At 38.4% G+C, this 14682-nt stretch overlaps 1 protein-coding gene across 4 annotated transcripts in view; it reads right to left on the minus strand.

Moving 5' to 3' along the window:
• The window catches only part of htt (huntingtin), a 265277-nt gene that overhangs the window by 227482 nt on the left and 23113 nt on the right, over positions 1–14682 (minus strand). For all 4 annotated transcript variants that reach the window (XM_063049530.1, XM_063049527.1, XM_063049529.1 and 1 more), the window contains exons 3-6: positions 11760–11880; positions 10050–10109; positions 8511–8590; positions 3826–3964 (exon numbers count right to left, since the gene is read on the minus strand). In XM_063049530.1, the coding sequence (XP_062905600.1) occupies positions 3826–3964; positions 8511–8590; positions 10050–10109; positions 11760–11880 (400 nt within the window). The remainder of the gene's footprint in view (positions 1–3825; positions 3965–8510; positions 8591–10049; positions 10110–11759; positions 11881–14682) is intronic.

The raw sequence follows: 14682 nt of genomic DNA on the forward strand, positions 1-14682 counted from the left end.
AAATAGCTAAGTTTGCACATTGCTTATCATTCTTTTGGCTGATCACCTACCAATGCCTGGATTGATAATCATCCCCCAAGACCCAATGCGCTGCACTGAAAATACACACATGGAACTACTTTGACTTGGTCTACTTAACAGATTTATAAACTATGACATTTCATTTCAATTCCGTGAAAATGCAGCCATAAAACTGAGTCAAAAAGAGCTTCCTAATTTTTTTAATTCCAAATTTTCCAGCTCTAACTTTAATGCAGTGCCCACTTTATTCCAGGTTCCTTCACCAGAGGAAGTGATTTTCTCCTGTCTACCAATAGACTAATTTCCAGTAAGTAATATTTGATTTTTTTACATGCATTTCATAGATTTTTAGAAGGTTAAGAAAATACAATTAATATTTACAAGATATTTAAGGAAACTGGAAATACAGTGGTGGGAAAATCTAGGACCAGAAGTACAAGCTAAAAAATTAGTGCCAAGGCTTTCAGAAGGGAAGCTAGTGAACACCTTCAGAATCAGATTTATTATCAATGACTTATTTGGTGAACATCAATTTCTCCTTCCAGTAAAAAAAAATTCCTCCCCCTCCCCTCTTCTTCCATTCCACACTCCGGGCTCTTACCACTTCTCATCTTCCTATCCCCTCCTATTCCTATGTCCACTCTCCTCTCCGATCAGATTCTTTCCCCTCTAGTCCTTTATCTTTTCTATCCACCTCACTTCATCTATCACATTCTAGCTATCCTCCTTCCCTATCTCCCCACCTTTTTATTCTGCCATCTTCCCCCTTCCTTTCCAGTCCTGAAGAAGGGTATCAGCCCGAAACGTCAACTGCTTATTAATTTCCATAGGTGCTGACTTGCTGAGTTCCTACAGCATTGTGTATGTTGCTTTGGATTTCCAGTATCTACAGACTTTCTCATGTTCATGTTGTGAACTTTGCTGTTTTGCAACAGTAGTACAGAGCAATGCATAAAATATACTATAACTTACAAGAATAATAGTTCAAAATGAGAGAAAATTAGTGAGGTCACGTTCATGGACCATTCAGAAATCTGATGGCAGAGGGGAAGAAACTTCCGAAAATGCTGACTGTGTTTTCAGGCACCTTCACATGCAAAACAGTGGTACACATTTGCAATTGCTCTTTCACAATCACACAGGTGAAATGCTCATTTTAAATCTGAGATAGACTACTCAATATCGTCTAATGCTGAGGCTATGAATCAAGCAAAGATTGATACATGGGCCAGTAACACAGTAACCTCAGTGACAGCAAATTCAATCAAGGAGGTAAATAGCCTACATGTGGTCTGTTTACTTCATATATGGTTCAAAAGGATCGATGTCTATTTCAATGCAGCAAGACACACACCATTATGATGGGTTCAAAAGGCAGCATCCATCATTAAGGACCTCCATCACTTAAGCATGCCCTCTTCTCATGGCTACCATCCAGGAGATGGTACAGGAGCCGAAAGGCACACCCTTCTCATTGTTGGAACAGCTTCTTCCCCTCCACCATCGGATATACTAACAGTCTATGAAGCTCATTATTTTGCTCCTCTTTTTGCACTTTTTTTGTATTTCGTATTGTAACTTTTATTATGCATTGCACTATATTGCTGCTACAAAACATATTTCAGTGATAATGAAATTGATGCTAATTCATTAATTGTTGATAAACATTCAGTAAAACTAATCACACATTATTTATGTACGCTTTAAAGCACAAAATGGGTACAGTGGTTATCCTACCTGTATATTATAACAATCAGCAGCTTCAACTGAGTGCAGGAAGTAAGAGATTAAACCTCAACCTAACAGCTTGGAACTGAAACCAAACTCAGGTGAAAAATGTGAGAACTGGCATCAATTAAAGTTACCATGACATTGACGAACTGTAGTGAAAAGCCAACCATTTCACTAAAGCTTTTGTAGGCACCGTGTATCTTTTGTTGCCCATCTGTATTGTATTTTGCATGTTTATTTTGGATAATATGTCATCTGGGTCAGGACGTGGTAGAAGTGAAGAGTATAGTTACGTATTCACACTTTATCTTTAGTTGGATTTCGTCCGGTGAAAGCAAGGGATAGGCCAGGGGGAATTACGATTTTTTTTGGTTGACCGCTTAACATTAACTCCTAAGAACATTAATTTCTCTATTACATTTAAGAATGTTTGAACTGCTTATTTTGTTATATCACTAGTTTTAGTTTCATTAGTTTTTCTATCATGACAAGATTGTTCGTCTTAATTGGTTTCTTAATAAAGGATCAAATTTACTTTCTTCAACATAGAACTTCATTATTTTTGGAGTGCATCATACAGTGTCAACCCCTGTGCTTAGCCCTGAGCGGTTTTGGTTTGTTTTCAAGTAACAACTACAGTCTTAATCAGCAAAACTTACTGACTTCGTACAGCATCACCTATGTGACCCAAGTCTTAAATCAAAACAACTGACTCTGACCTACCCTGTGTATTTACTAACGCTATTTAAGGAGGAGGCAGCTGTTGCCTGTGAGGACACATGGGATTAACAATGAATGTCACTTGTCTATAGAGCCTCCATCTTAGAGAATGAATAGACAAGATCAGGCCACTATCAACAGAAATATTGTTCCACAAGTGAATTACATTATAAAAGTAATCAAATGGATGTTGAAGTCCACCCTTTCAGATACACACAACAGAAATTGTCATGGTCATGGGCTTTCAACATTAAAATAAAATGGCAAAGCCATGTGAAGAGGAAATACAGTCACACAGACATAGCAGCAGCCCCAGAGGTTGTTCAAATTGGTAACGTCACTTTTAGGAGTTCTGAATTGAAGTCTGCTGACCATCCCAAAAGCATAAAAGATAGACGAAAATTAGAGAAGGCACAATTCAGGGTAATTATGAAGGAAATGAGGACTAAAGATGATAATGGTGGGAGGATAGTGGTTAAAGTATAGCACCAGAAGGATAGCACTAAAGAAAGTCATTCTCACAAGTCAAGCTCAACCTGGCACAAATTAATGACCACTTCATGGACCTGTACCACAGAGTACTATACAATGCATTTGGTCATTAGAAACGAGCAACCAACTTATAGGAGATTGAATGTTCAAAAGAAAAGTGCTTGTCTTCCTAAAACAGCTAATTGGACAACTGCTCACAGAGAACCATTGCCAACATCCTGAAATAAAATTTGCCTTAATGTTACAAAGCATCAAAATGTTCCCTAAATTGCCAGCATGGTCAAGTTCCAAATTAAAATAAAAATCCAGGTTTCAACTTCACTGACATCAAATCACCCCAGTTGCTGGGCGGCACAGTAGTGCAGTGTTTATCGTAACGCTTTACAGCGCCAACGATCAGGGTTCAATTTTTGCCACTGTCTGTTAGGAGTTTATACGTTCTCCCCATCACCACAAGAGATTCCTCCAGATGCTCTGGTTTTCTCCCACATTCTAAACATGTACAGGTTAGGGTTAGTAAGTGTGGGCAAACTATATCTTCACCAAAAGCAGGGCAACACTTGAGGGCTGCTCCAAGCATATCCTCAGATGTGGTCGTTGACGCAAAATGACACATTTCACTTTGTTTTGATGTACACCTGACAAATAAAGCCAATCTCTTTAGTCTGTGTTATTTATTGAGTTTTACCCTGCTTATTTCAGAAGTATATTCAAATACAACTTAAAAGAAATTTAGTAGAAATATATCAATTATACATCAATACCACAGCCTGAAGTTGCTCATGGAAATGTTTTTTTATTAAGTGTTGGGGGAGGGGGGTTATTACTAAAAATAATGCAATGTCTTTTAAGTGGCAGTACCTTAATTTCACCGTCATTGGCAAAATTGCCCAAAGCTGCCATGATCTTTGGAACGGCACCAGCCAGTGTTTCCTGCACAGATTCCTCTGATCGCTTACTGATCCGAGCCAGGCAGGGAAGCAGATTCACCAGATAGGGCCTAGTAAAGGAGGAAATGTTGGATTAAATGAAAGTAATTTTACTCAACCAGGACAAAAAAAAAATCAATAATTCCAAATACAATATCTTAGACTTGTGCAAGATATTTTAGATATACCAGTTACTCAATTTATAAAACTCTACAGCATTCAATAGCAGGTATTTACAGAGCTTATTCTGCAGATGACCAATAGAAAACAATCAGTTTCAAATTTGAATTGACAGATTCAATCGACACTGTCTGACTTGGTATCTGAAATTGGCTATATAAAGGCTGCAGGAAACAGGAAAGTTGGATTACTTCAGACTTCATCATCATCATCAGGTGCCGTGCCCAGTTTGAGCTTTGACTGCCATGGCCCACGCACTCCTGTTTCGGGTCAAGTGGATCAATTCATTGGTATTCATTTCCAGTTCTCTGGTTGCTGTCTCCATCATCATTTGTCTTTGCCTTCCTTTTGCTTTCTTCCCTTCAATCTTTCCCATAATTATCGTGCATTCTAACTCCTCTTTCCTAATCACATCCAATGAAGTTACACTGCCCTTTCATGATCTCATACATTATTTCTCTTTTTGTGTTCGCTCTATTCATGACATCCTCATTAGATATTCGTTTCGTCCATGATATGCTTTGCATTCTCCTCAAAAACCACATCTCTGCTGCTACAATTCCTTTCCTCGTGTTACTAGATATTGTCCAACACTCTGAGCCATGTAACATAACTTGATAAACATAACATTTCAGTACTCTGAGGTGGGTTGTCATGCCTAGTTTAGTATTGGTCAGTATACTCTTCATTCTCGTAAAGGTGCCTTTTGCCATCCCTATTCTTCATTTGATGTCCACGTCGCACCTGCCATCTGATGTCACCCAGCTTCCTAAGTAGCAAAAGTTCTGTACTTGTTTTGTGTCTTCCCTGTTTATTCTCAGCCTGCAGATAGGATTCTCCTTCCTTTTGGATATCACCATATATTCTGTCTTTTTGCAATTGATAGACAGACCCATTTTTGCACTTTCTTCAACAATTATATCAATTAAGTTTTGCAGTGCTTCCTCTGTACTTGCAATTAACACAGTGTCATCAGCATATCTGAAATTATTGATGTTTTCACCACCAACTTCGATTCCCAAGATGTCTTATTTTTTGGAATATTGTTTCACTGTACACATTAAATATATCGGGGAGAAAACACACCCTTGTCTAACGCCTCTCAATTTTCATAAACTGACTCACTTCTCCATCTATTCTTACAGCAGCAGTTTGTTCCCAGTACAGATTTCTGATTAGGCGGAGATCTTTCGAATCTAGATCTGGAGCTTTCTGTAATATTTCAAATAACTTACTGCGCTTCATTTTATCAAATGCTTTTGTGTAGACGATAAAACAAAAATCTTTTTGCACTTGAATAGCTCGTTCTGATAGTATCCTTAACATCAATATTGCATTTCTTGTACCTTTGTCTTTCACAAAACCACATTGTTTTTTTGCCTATTTCAGCTTGTATCTTACTTTTAGCTCTTGTCATCAAAATTCTTAGAAGTATCTTGGTGATATGATTCATTAAACTTATGGTCCTATGTAATTCACATTCTATTGCTCCAGGTTTCTTAGCAAGTGTGATAAATACTGATTTTTTCATCTCTTCTGGTACTATTCCAGTCTCATAAATGTCACTGATTAAATCAGTAAGTTCTTCAATTCCATAATAATTTGTTCTATTACTAATTCATCAGGACCTGCTGCCCTTCCTTTCTTCATCTTATTTATTGCATCACAAACTTCAGATTTTAAAATACTTGGACCTTCAATGTTTTTCTTAATTTCTGGTTTTTCACCTCAATCGTCTTCAAACAATTCCTGAATATACTCAGTCCATCTGTTCATAATCTCATCTTTTTCCATGATAATGGTACAGTCCTTTACTTTCAAACATCCACCTGAAGAACAGAGGAGCTTTTTACCAGTGATATTCTTGATTTGTTGATGTAACCTTTTTGGATCAGTAATAGGGATTCTTTCTATTTGCTCACATTCCTGGTTTAACCATTCTTCTTTGGGTTTTTGACCTAAGCTTTTAACTTTTTTATCTAAGGACTTATATTCTATAGGATTTGCTTTCTTCCGTCTCCTTTCTTCCATTAGATTTTTGATTTCATCTGTCATCCATTTATTCTTTGTGCTTTTTTCTTTTTTAGGAATCACTGACTTTGCTGATTCTACCAAGGCATCCTTTAGAGAGTTAAATTTCATTTCTACATGATTGCTATCATCTTCAACAGATTCTATTTCTAGACTTTGAAATCTATTCCTTACTTCAATTGTAAATTTTTGTCTTAAGTTTTCTTCTTTAATTAATTGCAAGTAGTCAAGGGATTGTTCAGGTTTTTGCTTCTTCAGTTTTTTAAGTTTTACTTTACATGACATACTACTGGGTTATGGTCACTATTAAAGTCTGCACCTGGATATGTTTTGCATTGAGTCACTGAGTTCCTAAATCTTTGGTTTATAGTAATAAAGTCAATTTGATTTCCAGCGTTATTACCTGGACTTCGCCAGGTCCACAAGCGTCTTGGATGGTTTTTAAAGTAGGTATTCATAATGACCTGATTATTCATCGTGCACCATTCTACCCATTTCTCACCTCTTTCATTTCTTTCCCCTAGTCCTAATTTTCCTATGGTATTTCCATCAGCACCTTGTCCTACTTTAGCATTTAGATCTCCCATGACAATAACAATATCTTGAGATTTGCATCAATTCTTTGCTTGTTCAAGCTCTTCATAGAATTTATCTATATCCTCATTTATTCCATCTGTTGTTGGTGCATATACCTGTGTAATTGCTAAATCAAATGGTTGCCCTCTGAATCTAACAAGGAGCACTCTTTCTGATATTGCCCAATGTCCTAAAACACTTTTTGCCATGTTTTCATCCATAAGAATTCCTATTTCATTAGATGTTCCACAAGAATAAATTAGTGTTTTATTTCTATTCTGACATGTTCCAGCACCTATCCAACAAACTTCGCTAATTCCCATGATGTTAATCTTTTGTCTTTTCATTTCATTTATCACATAGTCTAATCTTCCTGCTTGATATAGGGTTCTTACATTCCAAGTGGCAATAATTTTCTTCTGTGTTACTTGAATTTTATGAGCAGTAGCTTGATGACAGTCAGGGATCTCCTGCTGACCAGAATCAACCCTACCAAGGAAAGCATCTTCAGAATTGTCTTGAAGACCCTCTTGACACTGTTGTTGTGTGATACATTTTGTGAGTTTGACCATGGTTTTCTTAGCAAATAGATTCTAGGAAACCTAGTATCTAGCAACGGTGGTTTGGGTGAACTAAAGAAATCGCCATTTCTCTTCCCAAATGTTCATCCGCTTGTACTATAGCCGTTGACATTTGAGGTCCTAGCTCATCCGCCTTCTCTGTCATAAGTTCAGTTACTGAACCTGCTGGATCTGCCATTGGCCTCCGCTCGTATCCTGAACAGGAACCCTTGCAGGTGCTACTGTTCCGGGTCAGAGCAGCCCTGGGAGCAACGAATAACTATGGGGTAACTCCACTCTCCCCGTTGCAGTTTAGAGTCATACCCAGGACAAACTTCAGACTTACAATACCCAAATTGAAGACAGGAGAGTCAACTCTATCGGCTTGCTATTCTTAATTATAACAGCTTACTAAGCACTGGAGGGACAAAGGCTTACAAAGAAGGGCATGATTAAAAAGAAGTTCACATTAGAAACCTTGGCTGAACCATTCTCTTGTTCTATTCACTCTTCTCAGCCACAGAATATTCACATGAACCTGAATGATTAACAAGATAAAACTCTATCATTTCTTGACTAATTTTCTTTTACTTAGAGGTGCTAATAAGCGCTGCTACATATGCGGGCTAAATAAGCAGGCAAAATAACAGAAAAGAACTGGAAGAATCCAGCTAGTCAGACAGCACCTGTGCAAAAAAAAAAGCAGTTAACATTTCAGGTCAGTGACCTTTTCTCAGCACTGGTGTGGGGAGAGGGCGGGGAGAAGAGTGGAGAATTTGAAATTTCAGACCAGAATTGGGGATGGGGGAAGGACTGAGTCTGACTAAAGCCTATATGGTCACAAGAGATTCTGTAGATGCTGGAAATCCACAGCAAACACAAAATACTGGAGGAGCTCAGTAGGTCAGGCAGCATCTATGGAAATGCATGAACAGTTGATGTTTTGGGCCAAGATCCTTCAGTTGGACTCACTTGGCCTACATGGACACTGTTTAAGATAGGTCAGAGATGAGGAGCATGAGTGCTAATTATTAGCAGACATTTTAAAGAAACTGTATGACAGAAAATAACCTGAATCCTGAGGTAGATGAATGACATAAAAATCTCCAGCACCCAAACTCAGTTGTGCTTTAGAAGCCATTGTGTTCGAAATGGGAACAGAATTTGTAGACTTGAGCGTAGAAAGCCCTCACAACATCAAGCTGGTATTGCTATTCCAATATAAAGGCAGTAACAAATTACAAATGATGTACGTGATTCGGTAACTGACCTACACTTCTGCGGACGAACAAGGTGAGCCAGCTCAGCAAATCTCCAAAGTGCAGCCCGCAAGCTTCTCGATGAGCCATTCTGTGTAGCGGAGGAAAAGAATAACCGTGTTGTAAAGTGAATGACAATGCACCAACGCACCTCTCAAATCTACTACTTTTTCCAAGAAACAAATCACAAAATCCATAGAAACATCATCAACCTCCAAGTCTTCCTTTTAGTCACACATATTATCACTGTTGCTGGGTCACAGAATCGGAACTCCCAGAGGCATATGCAATACCTTCACCCTGTGGGTAGTAAAAGCACTCAATTCATTTCCCAAGAGGTTAATTAAGTCTCAAGAGCTGAAAATACCTTGGGGGAAAAAAAGGGTAAGAGTTATTAAAATATTAAAGGATTTGAAGTTAGTGCAACTAAAGGGAGCCAAGGTGAAACATGATCAGCTACGATTCAATGGAATAAGACACAAAAGGGACTGAATTGTCTACTTCCAAATCTCCTGTTTTTGAAAAGGGTGGAAATTTTTCATAAGGAATAAAACAAGTGTTCTTTATATTCTAATCTGGTCAAACTTACAGGTTGAAGAGGGAGGGCAAAGTATATGCTATTAAATTGGAAAATAATGGCTAACAAGGCATTTTGTAAGCATAATCATCATTCATACACTAGTTTACCAGTTGCCTCCCAAGAAAATGTAACAATGGGCATCATGTACAGGTAACATCAGTACTATTCAAGTCCAACATCACTGATCAGCCCAATTGAGATTTCCAACAAAGAATCTAGCTAAAAAGTTACAGATTATAATAAATTTGTTTCTAGTTCAGAGTCTGTCATGCAATCACTGATTAAATACCGTAATTACTTTCTCCCAAAACATGACCTTCTGTTAGCTTTAAAGCTACACAGCTTTAAACCAATTAGCCTGCATGAACCAGTTTACCTAGTCACTTTGCCATCATGCCTAATCATACTGTTAGCCTACTAAATTGTTTGAATTTAGCATCTGTTCACTTCAGAACAAACAACAAGAATCAAGGATGAGGTAGCACTGAAATGTAGGGGGATGGGACAAGAGAGGTCACATCGATGTTTTCAGGTGGGTAAAGATGACTCAATGACAGCATACTGACAGAGTTCAAGCTCATTATCTATGGCAACTCCAGTACAAATGCAAATCTTTCTGTTTTAATTTCTTTACTGGAATAAGTGCTGATTCAGAACATTTGTTAAAATGTATAGGTACTGAAGGTGAGAAATTAACACCAGCACAAAGACAAATTTTATTCTGCTAAAATTTTTCAAAATGTGTTCTGCTGTATGGTTCAATAAATCAGACTAATAGATGAATAAGAATTCAAAAACACACAAGAGGAGGAGTTTTTAAAATGACTATGCATGGAACTCCATTTGGCCATGTTTTAGCAGCTCAACTCCCAATGTTCCATAAGCATACGTAACAACATTTTAATATTTTACTTCAGATAATTATATCATAAAACTATTTTTGCAAACATTCTTCTAATTGCTTACCAACCTTTTTAATTTCTTTATATAATTCCAGTTGTAACCGTGGTAAGTTTGAGTCAGTCAGGGCCTGTTAAGTAAAAAGTTGATTAGGAATAAATTTCTCACAATATTTAAAAATTTCTGCAAACACAAACTTCAAGTATTAGTATTGGGACTATTCCATTTAATTATGTAAATAGAATCACAAACAGAACAACATTCCAGAAGTTTTTATTTACATTTGATAGCATCATGGGACAAAAATCACACCCCAATCTCTTAATCAACACCAATATATATATAGAATGTATTATTTTCAAAACATATTTTCTTATAAAACAGCTTTAATAGTTCAAAATCTACCACAGAAAGCAGGTATAAACATGTAAATTAAGAGTACAGACATTCCTTTCCCCAATCTGTTTCACCACTTATTAAGACAGAGGTTAACCCATCAAAATATTTTTCTGAGTAAAAATGTTAAAAATCTCTTCTTCAGCTGACCATTAAGGAAGAGAGAGTGCCAAATATTTACAATTGGCCATAACACCCTATGACACAGGAGCAGAATTAGGCCACTTGGCCCACCGAGTCTGCTCTGCCATTCCATCAAGGCTGATTTATTATCCCTCTCAAACTCATTCTCCTGCCTTCGCCACATGACCTTTGACACCCTTACTAAACAAGAACCAATCTTTTCTTTAACCTTTTTATTGATTTAAAAGGAACATAAATACAAACAAGAGAATTATCATATATATATATATCAATAATACAAACCAAGATTAAAACATACATTATCAAAATCATACAGTGTTAAGCTAGTATGTAATATACAATTAAAAAAAAGCAATTCTCCTCTTATCAGTTCATGAAGAGAAAAGGAAAAGTTTTGAATTTTAAATGAAAGGAAAAAAAACCCATTGTATTATACAAAAAAAGAAACAAAAAAAAGGGACTGGGCAGTCCATTTTGAGGATACGACCATAAAAAAAGACTTTCTGATCAAATCTAAAACTTCAGAAAAAATATTGGAATAATAAATCAAATTAAATGAAAATATTGAATAAAAGGTCGCCAAACAAGAACCAATCAACCTCCCCTTTAAATATACTGTACCCAATGACTTGACCTCCACAGACTCATCACCACCCGGCTTGCATGGGTGGGGCAGTGTGGAATTTCATCTCATTTCTCATTTCTAAACAGGGAGGCTTTATTCTAGGTTCTCCCAGATCTCACCATATCACCCTGACTAGACCCCTCAGAATCACTGTACAACAAACATGTAGGAGCACAGATCATCTCAGTTGGGGAGGGAGGTAAGAAAGATAAGTGCAGAGCTGAAGAAATCGAGGGAAGAAGCATTAGAATTCAAACAGACTGCAAAACAGAAGAATTTGTAAGTAAGGGAGAGAACTTTGCGAAGCCAGAAGCCATTGCGAGTCAGTGGGTAAAGAAGTGACGAATGACATAACTTGCAGAAAAGAAGCATGGATACAGACTTCAATAGAGAAACAGACAAGAGTACCAGAGGTTATCTGGTCACATACCTGCCACATTCTCATAGATTTTCATAACATTCACACACCATCTTACCCTTATTGCCACTGATTAACAACTATTTTGTCACAGAAATGAGTTTAATGCACGCATAGAAAACAAAATCAGAACATCAAAGCCTCCCAAGTAACAGAGACTGATGTTTGCAGCAGTAATGAAGCCACGTGCAACTTACCTTAATAATTTTATTTAAACATTCATCTGCCACCATCCGGACATCAGACTCTGCATCATCACAACACAGCAAAAACATTTCCATTGCAATTCCCAACAACTTCTGAAATTCTGGCGAGTTCCTAAGTAAATGAGGAACTGTAATTAGAAACACACTTTTCTCCAAAATCAAGATTGTAAATAACATTTATACCACCCCTCCCCCAACACTAGATAGCCTCACATCCTTCATAAGCAATGAGGAACTAGCTCACACAACAGTAAAAAAATCTGAAGAACATTTTGCTGTTGTGGGACAAGAATTATTAGACAGGCTTTGAAATAAACCAATGTTCCAAGCCCAACTCACTGGTTTATTGGCGAACAGTGGGGGTGGATGGCAGGGGAGCTGCGTGACCTCGGTCATAGGGTGGACTAGACCCCAAGCCGTAGTGCAGCCGCCCAGGAGACTGCACCAGAGTCAGTGTGCTCCAGCTGGAGTGCTGGAGGCAGTGTGAAGTGGTGTACATGCTGGGGTCAGTGCAACCTCCAGTGTTTGCTCAGCACAAGACAAACTCTAGTGTGTTCAATTGCAGACTACTACAACATCTAGACCTTGGACTAGGTTTTTTTGTGTGACTGTATTTTACTGCTGTCTTATATGTGCCTTGTGTTGTGTATGATTGTTGGTACTGTGTTCTGCTCCTTGGCCCTGGAGTAACACTATTATGCTTGGCTAGAATCATGTATGGCTGAATGACAAACTTGAACTTTATCAGGATTGGAAAGGGGAGGGGAGAAGATGATTCTGGCTTTTTCCCTCTTCCTTTCCAGTCCTGATGAAAGATCTCAGCCTGCACCATTGACTGTTTTCCCACTCCATAGAGGCTACCTGACTTATTGAGTTCCTCCAGCACTTTGTGTGTTGCTCAAGATTTAAGATTGTTTAATGTCATTTCCAGTACACAGGTGTAAAGGAGAACCACTGAGACAAAGAGCACAATAAAAAAAAGTATAAATAACAGTATACCTGATACCAGGTACAGATATGTGATACCAGGTACAGAAGTATCTGTATATAAGGTGACTGACAGGAAATGATAAAGTAGTGATGCAAAATCTCGTGTCATACAATTGTTCTTTCTAGCCAACACAAGATCAATTCTTCTTTGTCAATTGTCTGGTATATTAGAAAATATATTTTGAAAAGGAAGTAAACTGCAACTCTTGGTGGTGGCAAAACTTACTGCATGTGACATCTGAATTAGGGCTGCAGCCCAAAAAGAATCCACAAGTCCACTGGAGGCCCTGTGAAAATCTGTCTGGGGGTTAGAGAACCATCTGCATATACGTGTGCATGGGTGGGCAAGGGGCTTGTTTTATTGTTATCGTTTATTGCTGCTGTGCTGGCATACTCTATAAACATGCTGGGCATACTACGTTGGCGCCAGAATGTGTGGCAACACTTGCGGCTGCCCCCAGAATACCCTTAGGTCGTGTTGCTAATGCAAACGATGCATTTCACTGTGTGTTTTGATGTGATAAATTAATCTGAATCGGAGATAACACAGTCATTTACTTCAAGAGCCTTTTAGATTGTGTCCAGGTCAAATACAGGCAGAGAACCAGATCTGAAAATTTAGACCATTAAGGTACAAATTCAATCCAATGCCCTTTTTAAAAATCATATACTTTGTCACATACAGGATACATCAATTTGCTCAAATCCATTTACAACCTCGCATGACACTTCCTCTACAGGAGGAAGATCTGAATTCTAAGTTTACAAAGGTCTAATACGATTGCAACACACAGCATACCGAGAAATCTTAAAAAGAAACACAAACTCAGCAAATTATATGGCAAAAAAAATCGTAACAGAGTTCACTGTTACAGGTCAATCACCTGCCCTGCTTAGATAAAGAATTCTAAAAATGACAGGGCTGAAATTAAATCAACCAACACACATCAAAGTTGCTGGTGAACGCAGCAGGCCAGGTAGCATCTGTAGGAAGAGGTGCAGTCGACGTTTCAGGCCGAGACCCTTCGTCAGGACTAACTGAAGGAAGAGTGAGTAAGGGATTTGAAAAGGTGGAGGGAGGGAAGGGAGGGTAGCTGGAAGGTGATAGGTGAATGGGAAAGTTCAAGGGCTGGAGAGAAAGGAATCTGATGGGAGAGGAAATCAAACCATTGGAGAAGGGGAAGAAGGAGGGACACTAGGGGGAAGATGACAGGCAGATGAAAAGAAGCAAAAGGTTAAAATGGGGAATAAAAGAAGAAGGGGAGGGAAAAATGTTATTACCAGAAGGAGAAATCGATATTCATGCCATCAGGTTAGAGGCTACCCAGACAGAACACAAGGTGCTGCTCCTCCACCCTGAGGATGGCCTCATTGTGGCACAAGAGAAGGCCATGGGAATTGGAATTAAAATGCTTGGCTACCAGAAAGTTCTGCTTTTGGCAGATGGAGTGGTGGTTGTCAACAAAGCGGTCCCCCAATTTATTACGGGCCTCACCGATGTAATGGAGGCCACATCAGGAACACCAGACCCAACAGACGACCTCAGCAGATTCCATGCGAAGTACTGCTCACCTGGAAGGATCCTGAATGGAAGTGTGAGAGGACGTGTACGGGCAGGTTTATATTTACTTTAAACGACTCTAACAGAGTAGTTTGAACTCAACCACCTGAAGCATCAACAGAATGAGAAACAAAAACATCCTATTAATTCTTCTCAGGCCCTACTGGGGTAAAGACCACTGTGACAGGGTCCTGAATTACCCCTATGAACTGTGCTCGATTACCCCTATGAACTGAGCTTTTGACAAGAGAGAGAGAAAGGTATTTAACACCGATATCTTGTTTTGAAAAGAGAGAGAGAGAGAGAGAGAGAGATGAAGACCAATTTTTGGATTGTCACTTTAAGGCACGAGAAAGAACTGGC

This window comes from Mobula hypostoma, chromosome 5, assembly GCF_963921235.1.
Source record: "Mobula hypostoma chromosome 5, sMobHyp1.1, whole genome shotgun sequence".
Lineage (NCBI taxonomy): Eukaryota > Metazoa > Chordata > Chondrichthyes > Myliobatiformes > Myliobatidae > Mobula > Mobula hypostoma.